This window comes from Ipomoea nil, unplaced genomic scaffold, assembly GCF_001879475.1.
Source record: "Ipomoea nil cultivar Tokyo-kokei standard unplaced genomic scaffold, Asagao_1.1 scaffold2838, whole genome shotgun sequence".
NCBI classification, from domain to species: Eukaryota; Viridiplantae; Streptophyta; class Magnoliopsida; order Solanales; family Convolvulaceae; genus Ipomoea; species Ipomoea nil.
In genome coordinates, this window is record NW_017619266.1 from 1 (window position 1) to 18659 (window position 18659).

The 18659-nt window shown below is 35.9% G+C and overlaps 2 protein-coding genes and 1 pseudogene across 2 annotated transcripts; 2 read left to right on the plus strand and 1 right to left on the minus strand.

The window, feature by feature from the left end:
* Positions 1-1438: 1438 nt before the first annotated feature.
* On the minus strand, positions 1439-2203 carry LOC109159654 (annotated as a pseudogene).
* Positions 2204-2472: 269 nt separating this feature from the next.
* LOC109159652 lies at positions 2473-4049 on the plus strand. Its single transcript, XM_019307732.1, has 2 exons — positions 2473-2999; positions 3071-4049. Exons 1-2 carry the CDS (start codon positions 2473-2475, stop codon positions 4047-4049), a joined length of 1506 nt encoding a protein of 501 aa, XP_019163277.1.
* A 1668-nt stretch (positions 4050-5717) lies between these two features.
* LOC109159653 lies at positions 5718-6972 on the plus strand. The gene is made up of 2 exons (XM_019307733.1): positions 5718-6177; positions 6434-6972. Exons 1-2 carry the CDS (start codon positions 5718-5720, stop codon positions 6970-6972), a joined length of 999 nt encoding a protein of 332 aa, XP_019163278.1.
* The last annotated feature ends 11687 nt before the right edge of the window (positions 6973-18659 follow it).

The following is an 18659-nucleotide window of genomic DNA, read 5'->3' on the forward strand; positions in this document are numbered from 1 at the left end:
AAAGAGAGATAAAAAAAATGTAATTCTCTATGACGTTGAATAAATTTGTAAATAACTAATTAAATAAATATATATAAAATTTCTATCAAAGGAATGCTGTCCAGTTTTTTTGGATTATTATAAATAATTTAGATCATTTTTATAGATTTAGAAGATGGATTTTAGACAAAATTTTAATATTTTTTTGAAGAGAATTATCTTGTAATTAAATATTAAGTTATATTAGCAATATGTTATCAGGGCGGTCCTATCATTTTATAGGCGGGCAAAGAAAAAAGAGGGACTTAATATATAAGTAAAGTGTTTATATATATATATATTATATATTATTATTATATTTATATAGTTCAAAAGATTGTTGTTATTGAAAACAATTCAAGGATATTTTGAATTTTTATTTACATAATATAATTTTTTTAAGATTTATTAAAAAAAAAAGAAATAGTTGGACTATCCTGGAGTAGTGATCATTCAAATTTGGGGGGCCCCTAATGAAGTTTTATTATAATTAATTAATCTAATAATAAATAATAAAATATTAGTGTCATGAAGTTTTGGTACTTCATTTATGTTGTTTTTCTGTTATTTTTTTTTTGATACATTAAGCTTTAATGTTGTACTATATTATTTTTTGGACACAATGCCCCTACCCGTTATACTTCATTTCTATTTTCCATTACTCTTAAAAGAATATAACTAAAAAAATATAAACATATTTGTCACTTGCATGACCATATTTTTTCTTACTTCTTTAATTATAATAATATATGTAGATATTAATGTAGATATGTAAAAATATAATATTAATCATAACCATAATTATTAATATACTTTTAAATATATAATATGAATTCTACAACTATAAACTTTGTGAATTTTTAAAAAATTTATAAAATTTTATTTTTAAAAAAATTATAACTATGATTTTAACATTGAATACTAATGTTGGGCATTAGTTTTACGCATCGCGCATTGAAAAAATTAGTATTCTCTTATATATATGAAGTATCTATTAATTGAATTATTATATTAAATGATTGTAATGGTTAAGTGAATTTAATGTTAATAGTAATTTTTGAAGTTGTGGGTTCAAATATATGCTCATGCAATAAAATTTTTTTTTCTCTTAACAGTATCAAAAAAAATAAAAAATCCAAGTTAGGGGAGCCCTTTCAACATTGGCCCTGGGCGGGTTCCCATGTTGCCGCCCTCTGGGCCGGCCCTGTTTGTTATATATATTTGTTTACAAAGTATTTTATAGAAATATAATAAATATTAATATTTTGTTCAATAGTTACACATGATAACCTACGACACACATTTCACAACACATAAAACATGTAGGGAAAAAATTATCACTATCAAATATCAACATGTGCTTGTAAGATAAGGAGTTCATATTGTTAGAATATTTTATTCTAATCTTATTGTGTTCAAATACCATTTTGCCAGGGACAAGAGAACTGTCCCTCACTCGACATTACCACTAATTTAAGGGAATCTAAAGTGGCCAAAACAGCTAGCACGCTTTTGCCAAAGAATGGAACTACAATCCACAAGAAAAAGAGGAGAAATGTGGAGTAATTGTCGAGCTACTATAGGCTATAGCGCAGCGTTTTGTATATGTCTTCTCTCATACAAACCAATCACTTGGTCAGAAACAGCCCACACAATGGCCTGTCCAGGCGGGATCCTCATAAGCCGGGGAAGTAACCCCTTCCACAAAGCACGTATACCTTCTTCGGTACGGTGTATATAGTTGAGATGGCATGAAACAGTCCTCTGTACTTCAAATCACCCCTGATCGGCTTTGAGCCATCAGCCTCGTTTTCACAACGTCGAAAGGTCCAGTGCATATAGGACCAGCTGTCCCTGCAAGGAAACCCGAAATCATAGACTGCCATGGCTGAAGGACATTCCCATTATCAAATGCATTTTTGGCTGTGAACATTGCCGCCTGGTTCGTCCCATTTCGCATAACTGTTGGGGCAGCCCCTGCCCACAGACCACGAATCCCGTTTTCACGAACAATCATTCGGGCACAGTGTATACTGTATAGGCCCTTGTACTTCAGGAGCTCAGGGCTTAAACCTCTCTGCTGTTGTAGTCGGATTTTCACCACCTGCATCAACATAACTAGCTGAGCTATCGACCTTAGACACAATAGAGATGTGACTTAGGGCCGCAATGATCAGAACCAAAAGACCAGCTATTAGAGCATGATGTAGAAGGGGATAATGTGAATTAGTCGAGGGCCTTCTGGTCTTTGATCATCTTGGCAGTTCCAACGGCTTTTGCTGCCCTTTCTTTGTATATATGCTCTTCTTGTATTCGTCTAACAGAATGAATGAAAACCATTCTCATCATTCTCTTATCTCAATTCCTCTCTGCTTTTTCCGTTCATCTCCTTGGCTGATCTCCGACATGGTATAAGAGCAAGGAAGGAGATCCTACGCCGGAGCAGTTACCGGCATGGGAGAAGCCAGCCAGCCGTCGCAACCACGAATGAATCAACCACCGATCAACGCTCCACCGATTGTAGCTCCGCAGCGGAATCAGACTGAAGATGTTGAGAATCCTTTGTATCTCAACTCCAATGAGAATCCAAACACCATCCTTATCAGTCCTCCTCTCAATGGCAGTTCGAACTATGCTTCATGGAGCATCGCAATGCAAGTTGCATTAGAGGTGAAAAACAAATGGTTCCTCATCGATGGAAGCTTGCCGGCGCCGGACAGAACTCAAAACAACTATCAAGCGTGGAGAAGATGCAATCTGATGGTGAAGTCCTGGATACTCAAAACTGTGCATCCATCCATTGCACAAAGCGTGATGTACATGGAAGCCGCGAAAGATGTTTGGAACGATTTCAGAAAGCGATTCTCTCAGCGAGATGCGCACCGTATATCAACTTTGCAGAACGAGATTTACAACCTGAGGCAGGGAAGTCTATCGGTGAATGAATATTATACCAAATGCAGAACGTTTTGGGAAGAGATGTATGAGCTGCGTCCCCTTCCGATCTGCAAATGCAATCCCAATGTTCCTGCAACCTAATCGATCTCGTCAGAAAAGATCGAGAAATAGATGAAATTATCCGATTCCTGCAAGGCTTAGGTGATGACTATAATCCGCTTAAATCTAACATCCTTGTGCTTGATCCTTTGCCAGAAATGTACAAGGTGTTCGTTATGACGGAAAAGTTCGAGAGACAATTGAACATCACTAGCTCAAACCTGCAATTCAACCTTGCCAATGCCGTTCACAATGAACTCAGCTCCAATGACGAAAACAGTGTAGCAGCAGTGAACTACTATAACGGAAAGAGAAACATGAACTCAGGTAATGGAAATCGAAATGCTAAATGCACTTATTGTGGAATGACTGGTCACACCGTGGAGAAGTGCTATAAGAAGCACGGCTATCCACCGGGATGGATTCCGGGGTTCAAATCCAAGGGAAAACAGCCGGCAATGGCAGCCTCTGCTAGCTCGGACAATGCTGCCACTTCTGAACAGCTTCAGAAACTTATATCTCTCCTACAGATCCAAGTTGATCAACACCAGACTCCTACTACTGCTGATGCCGTCTCTCTTATTCCCAATCTCACAGAACATGGAGCTCAAGCCGAAGGCAAGTCCTATTTCACTTCTCATATAAATTCTCTTAATCTTTGTGATTCCACTTGGATTTTGGACTCGGGAGCAACTGATCATATAGTGTGCTCTCGAGAATTTTTTAACAATTGTTGTGAAGTTAAGGGAGCTACTGTGAACCTACCTAATGGAGAGAGAGTTGTCGTTCAACACAAAGGAGATATCAAACTGGCAGAAGATCTATGGCTGAAGAATGTGTTACACATTCCGGACTTTAGATTCAACATTGTGTCAGTCAGTAGATTGCTACAAGACTCATCTCACATTTTGTTGTTTAACTCTGGCCAGTGCCTTCTCCAGAAAGCTGGGATGACCAGTGGTTTTGCTAGGGAAGAAGACGGTTTGTACCTGCTGTGTCAACACCAAAGATCAATTCCTACAGCAACTCTGTGATGAAAGTTGATAGTGCAGACCTTTGGCACAAGCGTTTGGGACACTTTCCCATTAATAAGATCCATCATATAAAGAATGTATCTGTTTCTTATCCTAAGCAATTGCCATGTAATGTCTGCCACTATGCTAAACAGAAACGTGCCATTTTTCCTTTAAGCAACACTATGTCAAATAAATGCTTTGATCTAATCCATGTTGACATTTGGGGTCCCTTCATGGTTGAATCTCTAGGAGGAGAGAGATATTTTCTAACGATTGTTGACGATTTCTCTAGATACACCTGGGTTCACCTCATGAAGAACAAATCCGAGACAAGGGCTATGATCAAAATCTTCCATAAACGAGTCCAAACTCAACATGGAGCAGTTATCAAAACTATAAGAAGTGACAATGGAAGGAATTCAACATGAATGATTTCTTTGATGAAAATGGGATGGTTCACCAAACATCGTGTGTTAACACACCCCAACAAAACGCAGTAGTTCAGCGCAAACATCAACATATTCTAAACGTAGCTCGTGCTCTCAGATTCCAGGCTAACTTACCCCTTAAATTTTGGGGTTTATGTATTTTACATGCTGCTTTCATCATAAACAGGTTGCCATCCCTGTCACTGCTTGGCTTAGTCCATATGAAAGGTTGCACGGAAAGAAGCCTAGCTTGGACAATGTGAAAGTTTTCGGATGCTTGAGTTATGCTGCTACTCTATCACAGGGCAGACACAAGTTGGCACCTCGCAGTAGACAATGTGTGCTCATTGGTATTCCAGCTCACATCAAAGGATACCTGCTCTATGATCTACAAGATAATTCCATCTTTATATCTAGGGATGTGATCTTCTACGAAGATTATTTTCCCTTTGCTGACAAAGTAGCCTATGCTGACAAATATCCCTCTCAAATGGATACTCCATCTCTGCCCAACATTCCTGTCAATAGCCGTGAAGAAGCTGCTGATCTAGGCATCCTCCATAGTCATGTTGATTCGATGAATGACACCCACAGCAGTATTGAATTGCCTATGATGCAAGATGAATCAAATCCTCATGAAACGCACACAGATTCTGCTTCCATACAGAATTCCCCGAACATTATATGCCAAGCAATGAAGTCTCTTTACATGCTACTTCTGATGAAGAATGCTGTGAGGACACTGCCGTAACCATCCACAATGCTCAGCCAAGGAGATCTAGCAGATCTCGCAATGCCCCTCTAAACTTCAGGACTACTACTGTGATGCCATTATGAGCTACATGACATCTCCCCATTCTCTGTCGAAGGTTATATCCTATGCCAACCTCAGTCCCTCACATAAAGCCTTCTCCATGGCAGTATCCACAATTAAAGAGCCAAGAACCTACCAACAGGCCATGCAAAATGAATGTTGGAAGAAGGCCATGGATGCTGAAATTGCAGCTTTACAGGATAACCAAACATGGGAGTTAACTGATTTACCACCGGGAAAAATTCCCATTGGTTGCAAGTGGATTTTCAAGGTGAAGTTGAAAGCGATGGCACGATTGAAAGACATAAGGCACGGCTCGTTGCTAAGGGCTATACGCAGCAGCTTGGCATCGATTACCTTGACACATTCTCTCCAGTGGCGAGACTGACTACTATTCGGCTCTTCTTAGCTGTTGCAGTATCTAAGGCATGGGAAATTCATCAAATGGACATCAATAATGCCTTTCTTCACGGTGACTTGAACGAAGAAGTATATATGTCTTTACCTCCTGGTTTTCACAGCAACAAGCCGAATCAAGTATGTAAACTTCGACGATCTCTATACGGATTGAAACAGGCCAGTCGCCAATGGAACTCCAAGCTCACTGCTGCTCTAGTTCAGAATGGATTCCATCAGTCCAAATCTGAACCATCTTTGTTTACTAGAGGTATGGATACCAATTTCATTGCTTTGTTGATCTATGTGGACGATATAATAGCTGCCAGTCCGAGCATATCTGTCATCAAATCTGTTAAGCAATTCTTAGACAAAGAGTTTAAAATTAAAGATCTTGGCCCCCTAGGCTACTTCCTTGGAATTGAAGCTTGCAAAGTGAAAGGAGGCATGAATCTTTGTCAACGAAAATTCGCTCTGGACATCTTAGAAGAGGCTGGTTTCCTGGAAAGTAAGCCAGTACCAACCCCATGGTTCAAGGCTTAAAGCTAGCTCGTAATGATGGCACACCCCTGGCAGATCCGACCATATTCAGAAGATTGGTAGGGAGAATGCTATACCTTACTGCCACATGCCCAGACATAGCATACTCCGTTCAACAGCTCAGTCAATTTGTTGATTGTCCTACGGACAAACACTTAATAGCCGCTCATCGTATACTGCGTTACATTAAATTGTCACCTGCCAAGGCTTACTATATACTTCAGATTCTCAACTTCAGCTCAGAGTCTTCTCAGACTCCGACTGGGCAGCATGCGGTGACACTCGAAGGTCCATCACCGGATATTGTGTATTTCTAGGTGACGCCCTTGTGTCATGGAAATCCAAGAAGCAGATGACAGTGTCTAGGAGTTCCTCCGAAGCCGAATACAGAGCCTTGGCAGCCACTGTCTGTGAGGTACAATGGCTTGTCTATCTCTTACAAGACTTGCACATCCAGCTGGACAAACCAGCCACCTTATTCTGCGACAGCAAATCCGCTATAGCCATAGCGGAGAATCACGTCTTCCACGAACGCACCAAACATATTGACATCGACTGTCATATCGTTCGGGAGAAACTTAACCAAGGCCTCATTAAGCTTCTGCCTGTATCCTCCGCCAATCAAGTGGCCGATGGTTTTACTAAGCCTCTTGGCTCTCAGATGTTCCAGACCTATGTATCTAAGCTGGGCGTTCAAAATTTACACGCTCCAGCTTACGGGGGGGTATTAGAGCATGATGTAGAAGGGGATAATGTGAATTAGTCGAGGGCCTTCTGGTCTTTGATCATCTTGGCAGTTCCAACGGCTTTTGCCGCCCTTTCTTTGTATATATGCTCTTCTTGTATTCGTCTAACAGAATGAATGAAAACCATTCTCATCATTCTCTTATCTCAATTCCTCTCTGTTTTTTCCGTTCATCTCCTTGGCTGATCTCCGACACCAGCAAATCAAACTACATCTGAAACGAAAGACTAAATACGCATGTCTACATGCAACTTGAGTGACCCGAGATAGAAGCAAGAGATTCAAATAAAAGCTTAATTTGCAGCTACGATGATAAAATAAGGTTCTTTAGTAATGAAAATCTTGCAATCAATAATAGATAAGTGAATTTCCCTCTTCAATCATATAGTTAGTCAAAGAATGCTGAATTTCACATTACACTGAAATTTACAAGATTTCAAATATTTTGATAATCCAAATATTGAGTTATATCGTGATGATACCCTAGAGCATATCTATACTTTTGTGACAAATTGGAGGTCACTTTTGAATATAAAATTTCTGAGACCTTGCATCAAGTAAGACCGAGGCTTTAAAAGTGTTCCACCTGGAGTAGATGTTGAAGATTGGAAGTGGTTTGTCACTAACAAATTTATGACAGAAAAGTTTCAAGTATGTTGATCTGATATGGTAATGACGGTTTTATATATTATAAAAAAATATTTTTTATTTAAATAATCACTTACATTTGAAAGTTATGCAGAAAATCAGTTAGCAAAACACTAAGAATAGGTCAACATCAGATATGGGAATGCCTATCGCACAGGGAGTAACCCACATAGAGAAATCATATTGAAAATGTACTAAAAAAAACAGTTCTGCTAGTTATATATGAATTTTTTTTTCTTTTTACCTAGAATGACATTTGTTTTTCTCAACTTATTGGGAGGTAAAGATTCACAACCGCCTGACTTGGGAGTAATTTTCTTAAAGACTAGAAGCAAAATTGAAAAATTAAATGGGACAAAAGAAGAAGAAAAATATGTAAGCTAAGTGTCATTATTTAGCCTTTCTGCATTAATCTTTTTATCTTGATATACTTCTGCATTAATCTTGTTTACTTGTAAACTTTTTATAGAATGAAATTGTGAAGATTATTAGGTCTAACCCATCACTTTCAAACCTTGAAATTGTTGAAAAACATTTTGGACAACAACGTCATGGTCCTGTATATGGTTATGGGGTGGAGTGAAGCGAAAAAACTTAAATGACACAAAATCTATTTACATCAAAGAGCTAGAGGCTAAACTCCTTGAGAAGGATGAAGAAAACCGTGACCTTAAGAAGCGCATGCATATATTTGAAAGTAGGTCGATCCGAATAGAGAATGGAGATCCACCATTAGTTACAACTACAACTACTAGTGATGACATCCAATAGGTACATAAAGTTAATGGAGAGAAACCTTTAATGTTGTTTATTATATAAGGAAATAACTAACTGATATTATTTTTTGGAGTTCCTATACAAAATGACTAAATTTTTATTATTGCAGGGTGCTTAGAACTCAAGATATGAACATTAAATAGCGAAATTTCACAGAAATTTTGCACAAATTCAAACCCCAATTCCCCAACCCTAGCTAAAATCCAAAATTGTTTAGCATAAACACACACATTGATACAATCAGATAACTTTTGGATGAATTTGACAGCTTATTACATTACAATAGAAAAGCTAACCTTAAAAGCTAAACCTCAGTTCTTCACGGCGGCGGCGGTTGGACCGACGACGACAGAGGATGGAGGCGGCGATGGCGGCAGAGGTTGGACACGGCGATGGCGTCGAAGCTTGGACGCGGCGGCGGTAGGATAATACCTATAGTTTCATTTTATATACACTATAGTTTTATTACAACACAACTACAGTATTGTTTTGATATAACTACAGGTTCGTTGGATAATATACACTCAAATATGTGAAATTATTATTCAGTTTCATTTTGTATACACTGTAGTTTCATTTCAACACTACTATAGTTTCGTTTCAATTCAATTGCAGTTTCATTTGATAATATAAAAACAATATGTGAGACAGTTTCAGTTTAGATACACTGTAGTTTCATTTTGTAATTAACACACCAAAAATACGCGCTCCGTTAAGCTATAACGGCAGCCATTTCTTTACTTAAAGAAACGGCGCCGTTTTTGGATCATGGTCTACAAAGCTTTGTGGACCGTGGTCCATGATATAATTGCTAAAAACCAGGCTACCCACAAGTATATTGATAAGTACGATTAATATATTTAATTTAGATAGTTTATTATAATAAATTAGTTTTATTTATTTAATATTATATTTATTTTAAACTTTATTTTATATTTTGTATTAATATAATAGTTATTTGAATAATTTAAGCTTAAATGTCATTTTTCGGCCATGGGGAATACATTTGTTAATTAATAAGAGTTGGGCAAGGTGGAATTAAAGTAGGTTAATTTTTTTTTTTTTTTTTTTTTTTTTTTTTTTTTTTTTAATTTCAGCAGCCCAAACTACACATGCATGATGCAACCGTGTGCACCTTGCATGGTGCACACGGTTGTAAAAACGACGTGGTTTTGACGTCCGACCTTTAAAAAAAAAATCAGAATTGCATAACTACACATCCATAACTTCATAACTATAAATCCAGAATTGCATAACTACACATCCATAACTTCATAACTATAAATTCAGAATTGCATAACTACACATCCATAACTTCATAACTATACATTCAAAATTGCATGCATAACTACACATCCATAACTTCATAACTATACATTCAAAATTGCATTACTTCACATCCAAACTTCATAACTATACATTTGAAATTATAACTTCATAACTATACATTCAGAATTGCATGCATAATTAGACATCCATAACTTCATAACTACAAATCCAGAATTGCATAACTACACATCTATAATTTCATAACTATAAATATAGAATATGAAATTATAAAATTATGAACATATGTTTACGTAACTAAAGGCAATCGAAAATGATTTTTTTTTATTTAAGTAAAACGATGCCGTTTTTTGCATCCAGGTGCACACAGATGGACAACATAAATTGCCCCGTTTAATATATTTGTCCTTTCTTTATCTTTTTTTTCCCTTATAAGCTTTTTACGTATGTAGACACTAGCGAAACTTCTTCCGAGCGTCTTCTGTGAACGCAGCGACGACATCGGTCTGCTGCGATGAATGACTCCATGGGCGAACAACTTCTGCGACTGCTTCGAACTGCTAGTCTGCTACCACAAACGGACGAAATCAACTGGAGCTTATTTTCTTTGGTGCGTAGGATTTAGAAAATAAATATTATTTATTTTCTAGGTTTTATGTGGTTGAAGAAATTGATTCAATTTGAGGATGTTAGGGAAATTAGGATTATTTTTAGCTGATTAGGGTGCTGAAATTAGTATAAATAGGCCTGAATTATTCAATAGAGGACAGTCAGTACATTTGATGTGTTGTTAAGTTTATTTTCCAACTCAATAATAATTGAAGTTTTAGTTCTGTTAGAATTGTGAGATCTAATTTGATTTTCTTTTATGCTACACTATTTATATGCCTTCTATTATCTTGATATTACTGCTTTGATTAATTGTACAAAAAGGATCTGTTGTTCAATTATCAATCCAGTAAATTGCCATTTCGAATTCTTAAATCTGTAATTGTTTAAGTGTTCTAAACCTTAGTCGTAAAATAACATAGTTGATTATAAAAGAGATTTTCAATCTTATGTTATGGAGATGTATAGTCTAGTTTAAATGGACTGAGCTTGCGAGTCTGTCGGCTAAAATTGGTAGTCTTTCTAATTCTTAATGCTGATAGTTAATTAAATCCTAAGGGCTTATTTAGGGTTGTTAATTATCTAGAGAAGTAATTGAAGAGCCTGTTTTGATTACCGATAAAGTAAGGAGAGATATGTTGTTAGATCGAGCTTGTTAATAACAATAACCAATTTGGTGTAGGATAAAAGAATTTACACTTGGCTAAAGTGTCATCTAGCACCATGAACCATATTTGATTATTCATCCCGCACCATGAACTTTCATATCGTATATATCAAGCCACAAATCAAGAAAAAAAAAATCACCTAGAACTTTTAGCAGGTTATCATATCTTCCTGTTGACATGGCCTGATGTGGCATTTCTCTTTACCTTATGTTGTCCATGTAAGCATTTACATATTTAAAATTTAAAAAACAAAAATTATTATATTAAAAAAACTATAATTTTCTTCTCTTTATTTTCATAATTTATACTTTTTCAAATTTTCAATCCCAATGTTTCAACTTTCTTTTGTTTTTTCGAGAATTCATATTTTTTGGCTAATTTTTTGTTTAGTATTATTCTAGTTTTCCTAATTTATAGAAATGCTAATTTTTTTTTGTTTAGTATTTTCCCACATAAATATATCCATCAGCACTTTGAACAATAGTTATGTTGTGAAACCGAATGTACCATGCGTGGTGCATACGATGCAAACAACGTCTTCTTTGACTAAAAACGCGCGTCCCACTTAAAAAAATTCAGGTTCGATTCTCGGCAATAGCATTATTGTGGATATGTAGTTATGAATTTCTAGATATTTAGTTATGAATTTCTGGATATATAGTTATGAATTTCTGGATATTTAGTTCATTCATTGTGGATATTTAGTTCAATCATTGTGGATATTTAGTTCATACATTGTAGATATTTACTTCATTTATTCACTGTGAATATATAGTAATGAATTTATGGATATATAGTTATGAATTTCTGGATATATAGTTATGAATTTCTGGATATTTAGTTCATTCATTGTGGATATTTAGTTCAATCATTGTGGATATTTAGTTCATTCATTGTGGATATTTAGTTCATTCGTTGTGGATTTTTACTTCATTCATTAACTGTGGATATATAGTTATGAATTTATGGATATATACTTATGAATTTATGGAGATATAGTTATGAATTTATGGATATATAAAAATGCTATTGCCGGGAATCGAACCTGATTTCTTTTTTAAGTGGGACGCGCGTTTTTTTAACCAAAACGACGTCATTTTTGCATCCGTATGCACCATGCATGGTGTATACGGATGCACAACATAATTTGCGAGGGCCCTTTGAATATATATTGCTTATTCATCCACATAAAACCATTTAGATGGTCAACAACTAAACCAAGTGAAATTAAAAAAAAATGAAATGAAGTTACTAATATAAACTGTAAAATATATATATTGCGAAGAACAAAACAAAATAAACTCCCAATTCATAATCTACTAGCTAGTTAAAAAACAAAATCATATAGATATAGTAGCTATAAACACCAGCTAGTTAACAAAAAACAAAAATAAAAATAAAGAGAAAAAAAAAAGTGACTCCATCAATCTTCATTTGCCTTCATGGTCCCATTGAGCTTGACTCTGCGCAAGCTACAGAAAAGAAGAAAGCATTGTCAATAAATCATAAACTGCTAAGAGCCATCTATATGAGTTATTTAAATCCGCATTATGTTCAATTAATTTACCTGACATTCTAACAAAGCTTTCCTGAAACAAGTCTGTCCCTCTTCCACTTCCTCTCCCTCCTTCTCTCACTCTCCCTCTCACAGCAGCCAATGGTCTTCCTCTTCCTCCAACAGCAGAAGAACCATCACTCTTCCTCTAACAGTAGAAGAACCAGCAGATTCTGCTTGTTGGGTTGACAATGTAGGACAAAATCGTTTGTTATGTCCATTTCCCTTGCATAATTGACATGTCATAATTCTTCCTTTTTTAGACAACTTTCTAACTCTTCACTCATTTTTTGCTTGTTTTTTTTTTTCATTTTCTTCAAGCTTTCTTTTTTTTTTTTTTTTTGGCCTACCAGTCATCTTCGTTGGAATAGGAGCAAGTATTTCATCACCTTCAGTCCTTGGCCAAAAGATTTCCCCATTCAATGACTAGTAAAACTTAATTAGAAGAAAACATTATATTCCAGTTTTGTATTAATTAATTAATAAACTAATGGTCTAATAGCTAATTTCATATATGAATGCAGAACTGTAAACACGTATTCTTTTCCACTTTTCTAACACTTTGTCCCTATCTTTTCAAATCAAAGAAGCTTAGTAGGACCTATTGTATCAAAAGCATACACATTTGTATTCACAGTAACTGTACATCAACATTATATTATTCACTGCTTTGCGCATAATATATGTGATGTGTATAAATTTTTCCCTTTTCTGTGAATAATATATATATATATATATATATATATATATATATATAATGCAAAGAAAAGAAAAAGAATGTACGCATCATATATATTATGCGCAGCAACAGTACAATATATATAATTCACAGAAAAGAGAAAAATTTACACATTATATATATTATGTGCAGCAACAGTACACACAAGCGCACACACACACACTCACACACACACACACACACACACACACACACACACACACACACATATATATATATATATATATATATATATTATTCACACAAAGATATAGAAATATTATATAACAGAAAAGTATAGAAACATACATGTTAACGCAGCTAGCGCGCTTCGTCACTTTCAACCTGCCGTCACCTTCAGCCTTCCGTCACCTTCAGCCTAGAAACATACCCACTAAATCAACTTAACATGGATTTTCCACGCCTGGGTCATCCTCGTTTGAATGCTACGTCTTTGGTTGAGCGTGGTTTCATATACGATTTGGGGGGAAACTGGCGCCATGTCAGCAGGAAGATAGGGAAACCTACTAAAAGTTCTAGATGAATTTTTCTTTTTGGTTTGTGGCTTGATATATGTTAGGAATATATGTATTAGGATTTTGATGATACCAATGTAACTTAGATTGTAGACCCCTAATTTTTTGTCATATCTGTTGCTACCTTCTTTCTAGACGAAAGGTACCATAACTCACTGTGTAATTCTTGTTAAGGTAGTTAAACACACAAAATCGAGTTATGATCTTTTAGTTAGGTTTCTTTGAACGAAAGAAGAGCGGATGATTGAAGCAAAGCTACATCTTGGACAGACCACGAATGGATAGATGATCCTTTACCGCCGTGAACAGAAACCGAAAGTAATCTTTCGTCCAGAGACATTATTTCTAACGACCAGACTGCCAAGACAATCCATCTTCTCTCAACTCAAGAAGAATGTTGTGTCTCAGCTGATGGATCATCCTAGGAATAAGTTATCCTAAGAATGAAGAGCACACTAATCAAGGTGCATTAAATGTCATTGTACCTCTTTTCAGAGCTAGAAGACAAAACTTGCAGAAGTTCTTGCCTCCAACGACTATATGGCACAACTGCATTTAATGAAGCATTAAATGTACCAGGCTCTCCGGTTATTACCCACTGGTTCATAAGTTTGAAATATCATCCCCTCCAACGGATGGATATTTTCTCTATTATAAATACCCATCTTCTCCATGATAGAAGTTGCTGGTTTTTATCTCAACTGATCATACATATTCAAAAGCTCCTTATACAAGTTCACTCTCTTAAGCTTTTGAAAACTAGTGTTTCAAGGTGTGAAGTTTACAATAAGAATTATCAGATTTCATCCTCACAACCTTGAAGAAGTCTTGCAACTTATATACGTTGATCATCCATCATTCAACTAGTTAGTCAAGACTTCAACCCGTTGGAGAACCTCGCAGATATTTTCTTCCAACCCTCAGCTCTAAAGAAGATGTTGATAGAGGCGGAGTAAACTCTAGGAGTTGAAAAACCTTCAATTAGCTGTCCGGCTTAGTGATCAAGGAAGCTAGCTTGGTGTTATTTGTACTAGGAGTGATAGTGCAAACCTTTCACAAGTTGTGAAAGAAGAGTGGAGTAGGCACAGTTGGCCGAACCACTATAAAAATCTCTCATCTCTCTCTCTTTATTTTTTCCTTGCTTTACTTTCGTGCATTGCATATCATACAATCTCAACCGAAAGTTTCATAAAGCAACAAACTGTGCAAAGCAATATAAAACTCGTCTAGCATATCCGCTGCGTAATAACCCTGAAAGGAGTTATTTCTGTGAACATCGAGTTGAGTCTATTCACCCCCCACCCCCTTCTAGACTCTCCTTTCGAACCTACCGGGACAAACAATATATATGATGTGAAAGTTCGGGATGAATAATCGATTATGGTTCATGGTGCTAGATGACACATTAGCCTTTACACTTTATTTCTATGATCACTTCTTTGTATCAATTCTGACATTATGTCTTGGGTTGGATACTAGTTTTCCTGTGATTCATTTTTACTTAATATTCTTTGTCATTTTATTAATGCTTGTTGAACTCGAATTATCATTCCATTCTTTATTTAAATTTTGGAATAAAATTAAATCGAACTAATCTCTGTGGATACGACCTTACTCAGTAAATTATTATTTGTTGGATTCGACACCCACCATATATAATGCACTTTGCATCTTTCTGAAACGGAACAATAGATAAGTGTCTTCTAAACCGTACCCCACGGTCTTCAGTTCACCCAATCCCATTTAAACATCCCACTCATCCTGGTCTAACGTACAACTACACCGTACTTTAATCGTTAGGAACAATAACCCCCAGGATCGGAATCAGCGTGTGAAAGTAAAATCAGAAGCAACATACTTGGGTTAACGAGTGATCACGGTCGTCGGAGACGGTGAATCACCAGAAGCGTTATTCAAAATCCAAAGGATATCAAGATTCGAATTACTGATCGAGTTTCGGCAATTGGAAACGTAATATCAGAATGAATAGAAGGCAATTATTATTCATTGCAATCACCAGTAACTTAACCCCATTAATTGATTTTAAAAGAAAATGGTGTATTAGGAGTTTTAATTGTACGTGAATTGAACTATCTCATCACAATATATCAAAAACTCAGATTGGTACATATGTTCGCATACTAGGATTTTAAAAATGTGAATTCATCTCAGCCGTTTAAAAGACTTCATAGGGTTTTAGTAAAAAAATACGGGTAAATTTTATAATTATTGAAAATTTGAATTTTTGTAGGGGGGGTGTGGGAAAATTTTTTTGGTGACACTGGAGAGGAGACCAAATATTTTTATATAAAATACTCGTGACTTTTTAAAAAAATAAGATTTGACCCACTCGATCACATTTTAGTTAACCATCAGTGTCCAATTGAAGCACTTAAACTTTTTAATACACTAATGTTAATTAATATATATGAGTAAATACCACCTATGGTCCCTCGAGTTTGGTGGCATCGCCATCAATGGTCCCTAACTTCTGTAATTACCACCCGTCATCCTCCGAGTTGTGAAAAGTTACGTTCTAGCGTCCTTACGTTACTTCCTCCCGTCTCAGCCGTCAAAATGGAGGGTAATATTGTCATTTGACTTATACGAAAAGAGTTAATACCAGCCAAGGTCCCTCGAGTTTGGTGGTTTGGCCATCTTTAGTCCCAAGTTTGGGTGCTCAAGGATGGAATTGAATATCTTAGCAAGATTCTGTTGTCAAACCAATGTCCCTCGAGTTTAGGCACGACCTCTCAAATCGACCGCCTCCTCTGTCCACCTACGCCTCTTCATTTCCTCCGCGACTATGTTTCCCCCAACAAGCCATGCCTCATCTCCTCCGCCATTAACCACTGGCCGGCCACCGCTCTCTGGCACTCTACCTAGTACCTCCTCGACGCCCTCTCCTCCTCCACCGTTTCCCTCCACCTTACCCCAACCGTCCGAGCTGACTCCGTTACCTCCCTTCCTACCTCCCATTCTTCCCTCTGCTTCGCCTCAACACATGTCGAGCAGCTCTCTTTCCCTGACGCAGTTGACTCTGTTGCATCCGTGTGCACGCAGATGCACAACATAATTTGCCCCCGTTTAATATTTTTGTCCTTTCTTTTATCTTTTTTTCCCTTATAAGCTTTTTACGTACGTAGACACGAGCGAAACTTCTTCCGAGCTTCTTCTGTGAACGTAGCGATGGCATTGGCAATGGGAACTCCGTTCGTGGTCTGCTGCGATGAATGACTCCATGGGCGAACGACTTATGCGGCTGCTTCGAACTGCTAGTCTGCTACCACAAACGGGCAAAATCAACTGGAGCTTATTTTCTTTGGTGCGTAGGATTTAGAAAATAAATATTACTTATTTTCTAGGTTTTATGTGGTTGAAGAAATTGATTAAATTTGAGGATGTTAGGGAAATTAGGATTATTTTTAGCTGATGAGGGTGCTGAAATTAGTATAAATAGGCCTGAATTATTCAATAGAGGACAGTCAGTACATTTTATTATGATGTGTTGTTAAGTTTATTTCCAACTCAAGAATAATTGAAGTTTTGGTTCTTTTAGAATTGTGATATCTATTTTGATTTTCTTTTATGCTACACTATTTATATGCCTTCTATTATCTTGATATTACTGCTTTGATTAATTGTACAAAAAAGGATCCGTTGTTCAATTTTCAATCCAGTAAATTGCCATTTCGAATTCTTAAATCCGAAATTGTTTCAGTGTTCTAAACCTTAGTCGTAAAATAACATAGTTGATTATGAAAGAGATTTTCAATCTTATGTTATGGAGATGTATAGTCTAGTTTAAATGGACTGAGCTTGCGAGTCTGTTGGCTAGAATTGGTAGTCTTTCTAATTCTTAATGCTGATAGTTAATTAAATCCTCAGGGCTTTATTTAGGGTTGTTAATTAGCTAGAGAAGTAATTGAAGAGCCTGTTTTGATTACCGATAAAGTAAGGAGAGATATGTTGTTAGATCGAGCTTGTTAATAACAATTACCAATTTGGTGTAATTTGGTGTAGGATAAAATAATTTACACTTGGCTAAAGTGTCATCTAGCATCATGAACCATATTTAATTATTCATCCCACACCATGAACATTCATATCGTATATATCAAGCCACAAATCAAGAAAAAAAAAATCACCTAGAACTTTTAGGCAGGTTATCATATCTTCCTGCTGACATGGCGCCTGATGTGGCATTTCTCTTTACCTTATGTTGTCCATGTAAGCATTTACATATTTAAAATTTTAAAAAACAATAATTATTATATTAAAAAACTATAATTTTCTTCTCTTTATTTTCATAATTTATACTTTTTCAAATTTTCAATTCCAATGTTTAAATTTTCTTTTGTTTTTTTGGAGAATTTATGTTTTTTTGGCTAATTTTTGTTTAGTATTTTCTAGTTTTCCCAATTTATAGAAATGCTAATTTTTTTTGTTTAGTATTTTCCCACATAAATATATCCATCAGCACTTTGAACAATAGTTATGTTGTGCAACCGAATGCACCATGCATGGTGCATACGATGCAAAACAACGTCGTCTTGACTAAAACGCGCGTCCCAACTTAAAAAATTCAGGTTCGATTCTCGGCAATAGCATTATTGTGGATATATAGTTATAATTTCTGGATATATAGTTATGAATTTATGGATATTTAGTTCATTCATTGTGGATATTTAGTTCAATCATTGTGGATATTTAGTTCATTCATTGTAGATATTTACTTCATTCATTCACTGTGAATATATAGTAATGAATATATGGATATATAGTTATGAATTTCTGGATATATAGTTATAATTTATGGATTTTTAGTTCATTCATTGTGGATATTAGTTCAATCATTGTGGATATTTAGTTCATTCATTGTGGATATTTAGTTCATTCATTGTGGA

Excerpts from the sequence above, each read along its gene's own strand:
- LOC109159653 (XM_019307733.1), top strand. The coding sequence starts at position 5,718 with ATGGACATCAATAATGCCTTTCTTCACGGTGACTTGAACGAAGAAGTA. Across the intron at positions 6,178-6,433 it reads AGAGGCTGGTTTCCTGGAAA|ATTCTCAACTTCAGCTCAGA; the intron begins GTAAGCCAGTAC and ends TATATACTTCAG.
- LOC109159652 (XM_019307732.1), top strand. The coding sequence starts at position 2,473 with ATGGGAGAAGCCAGCCAGCCGTCGCAACCACGAATGAATCAACCACCG. Across the intron at positions 3,000-3,070 it reads AGAACGTTTTGGGAAGAGAT|AAAAGATCGAGAAATAGATG; the intron begins GTATGAGCTGCG and ends CGATCTCGTCAG.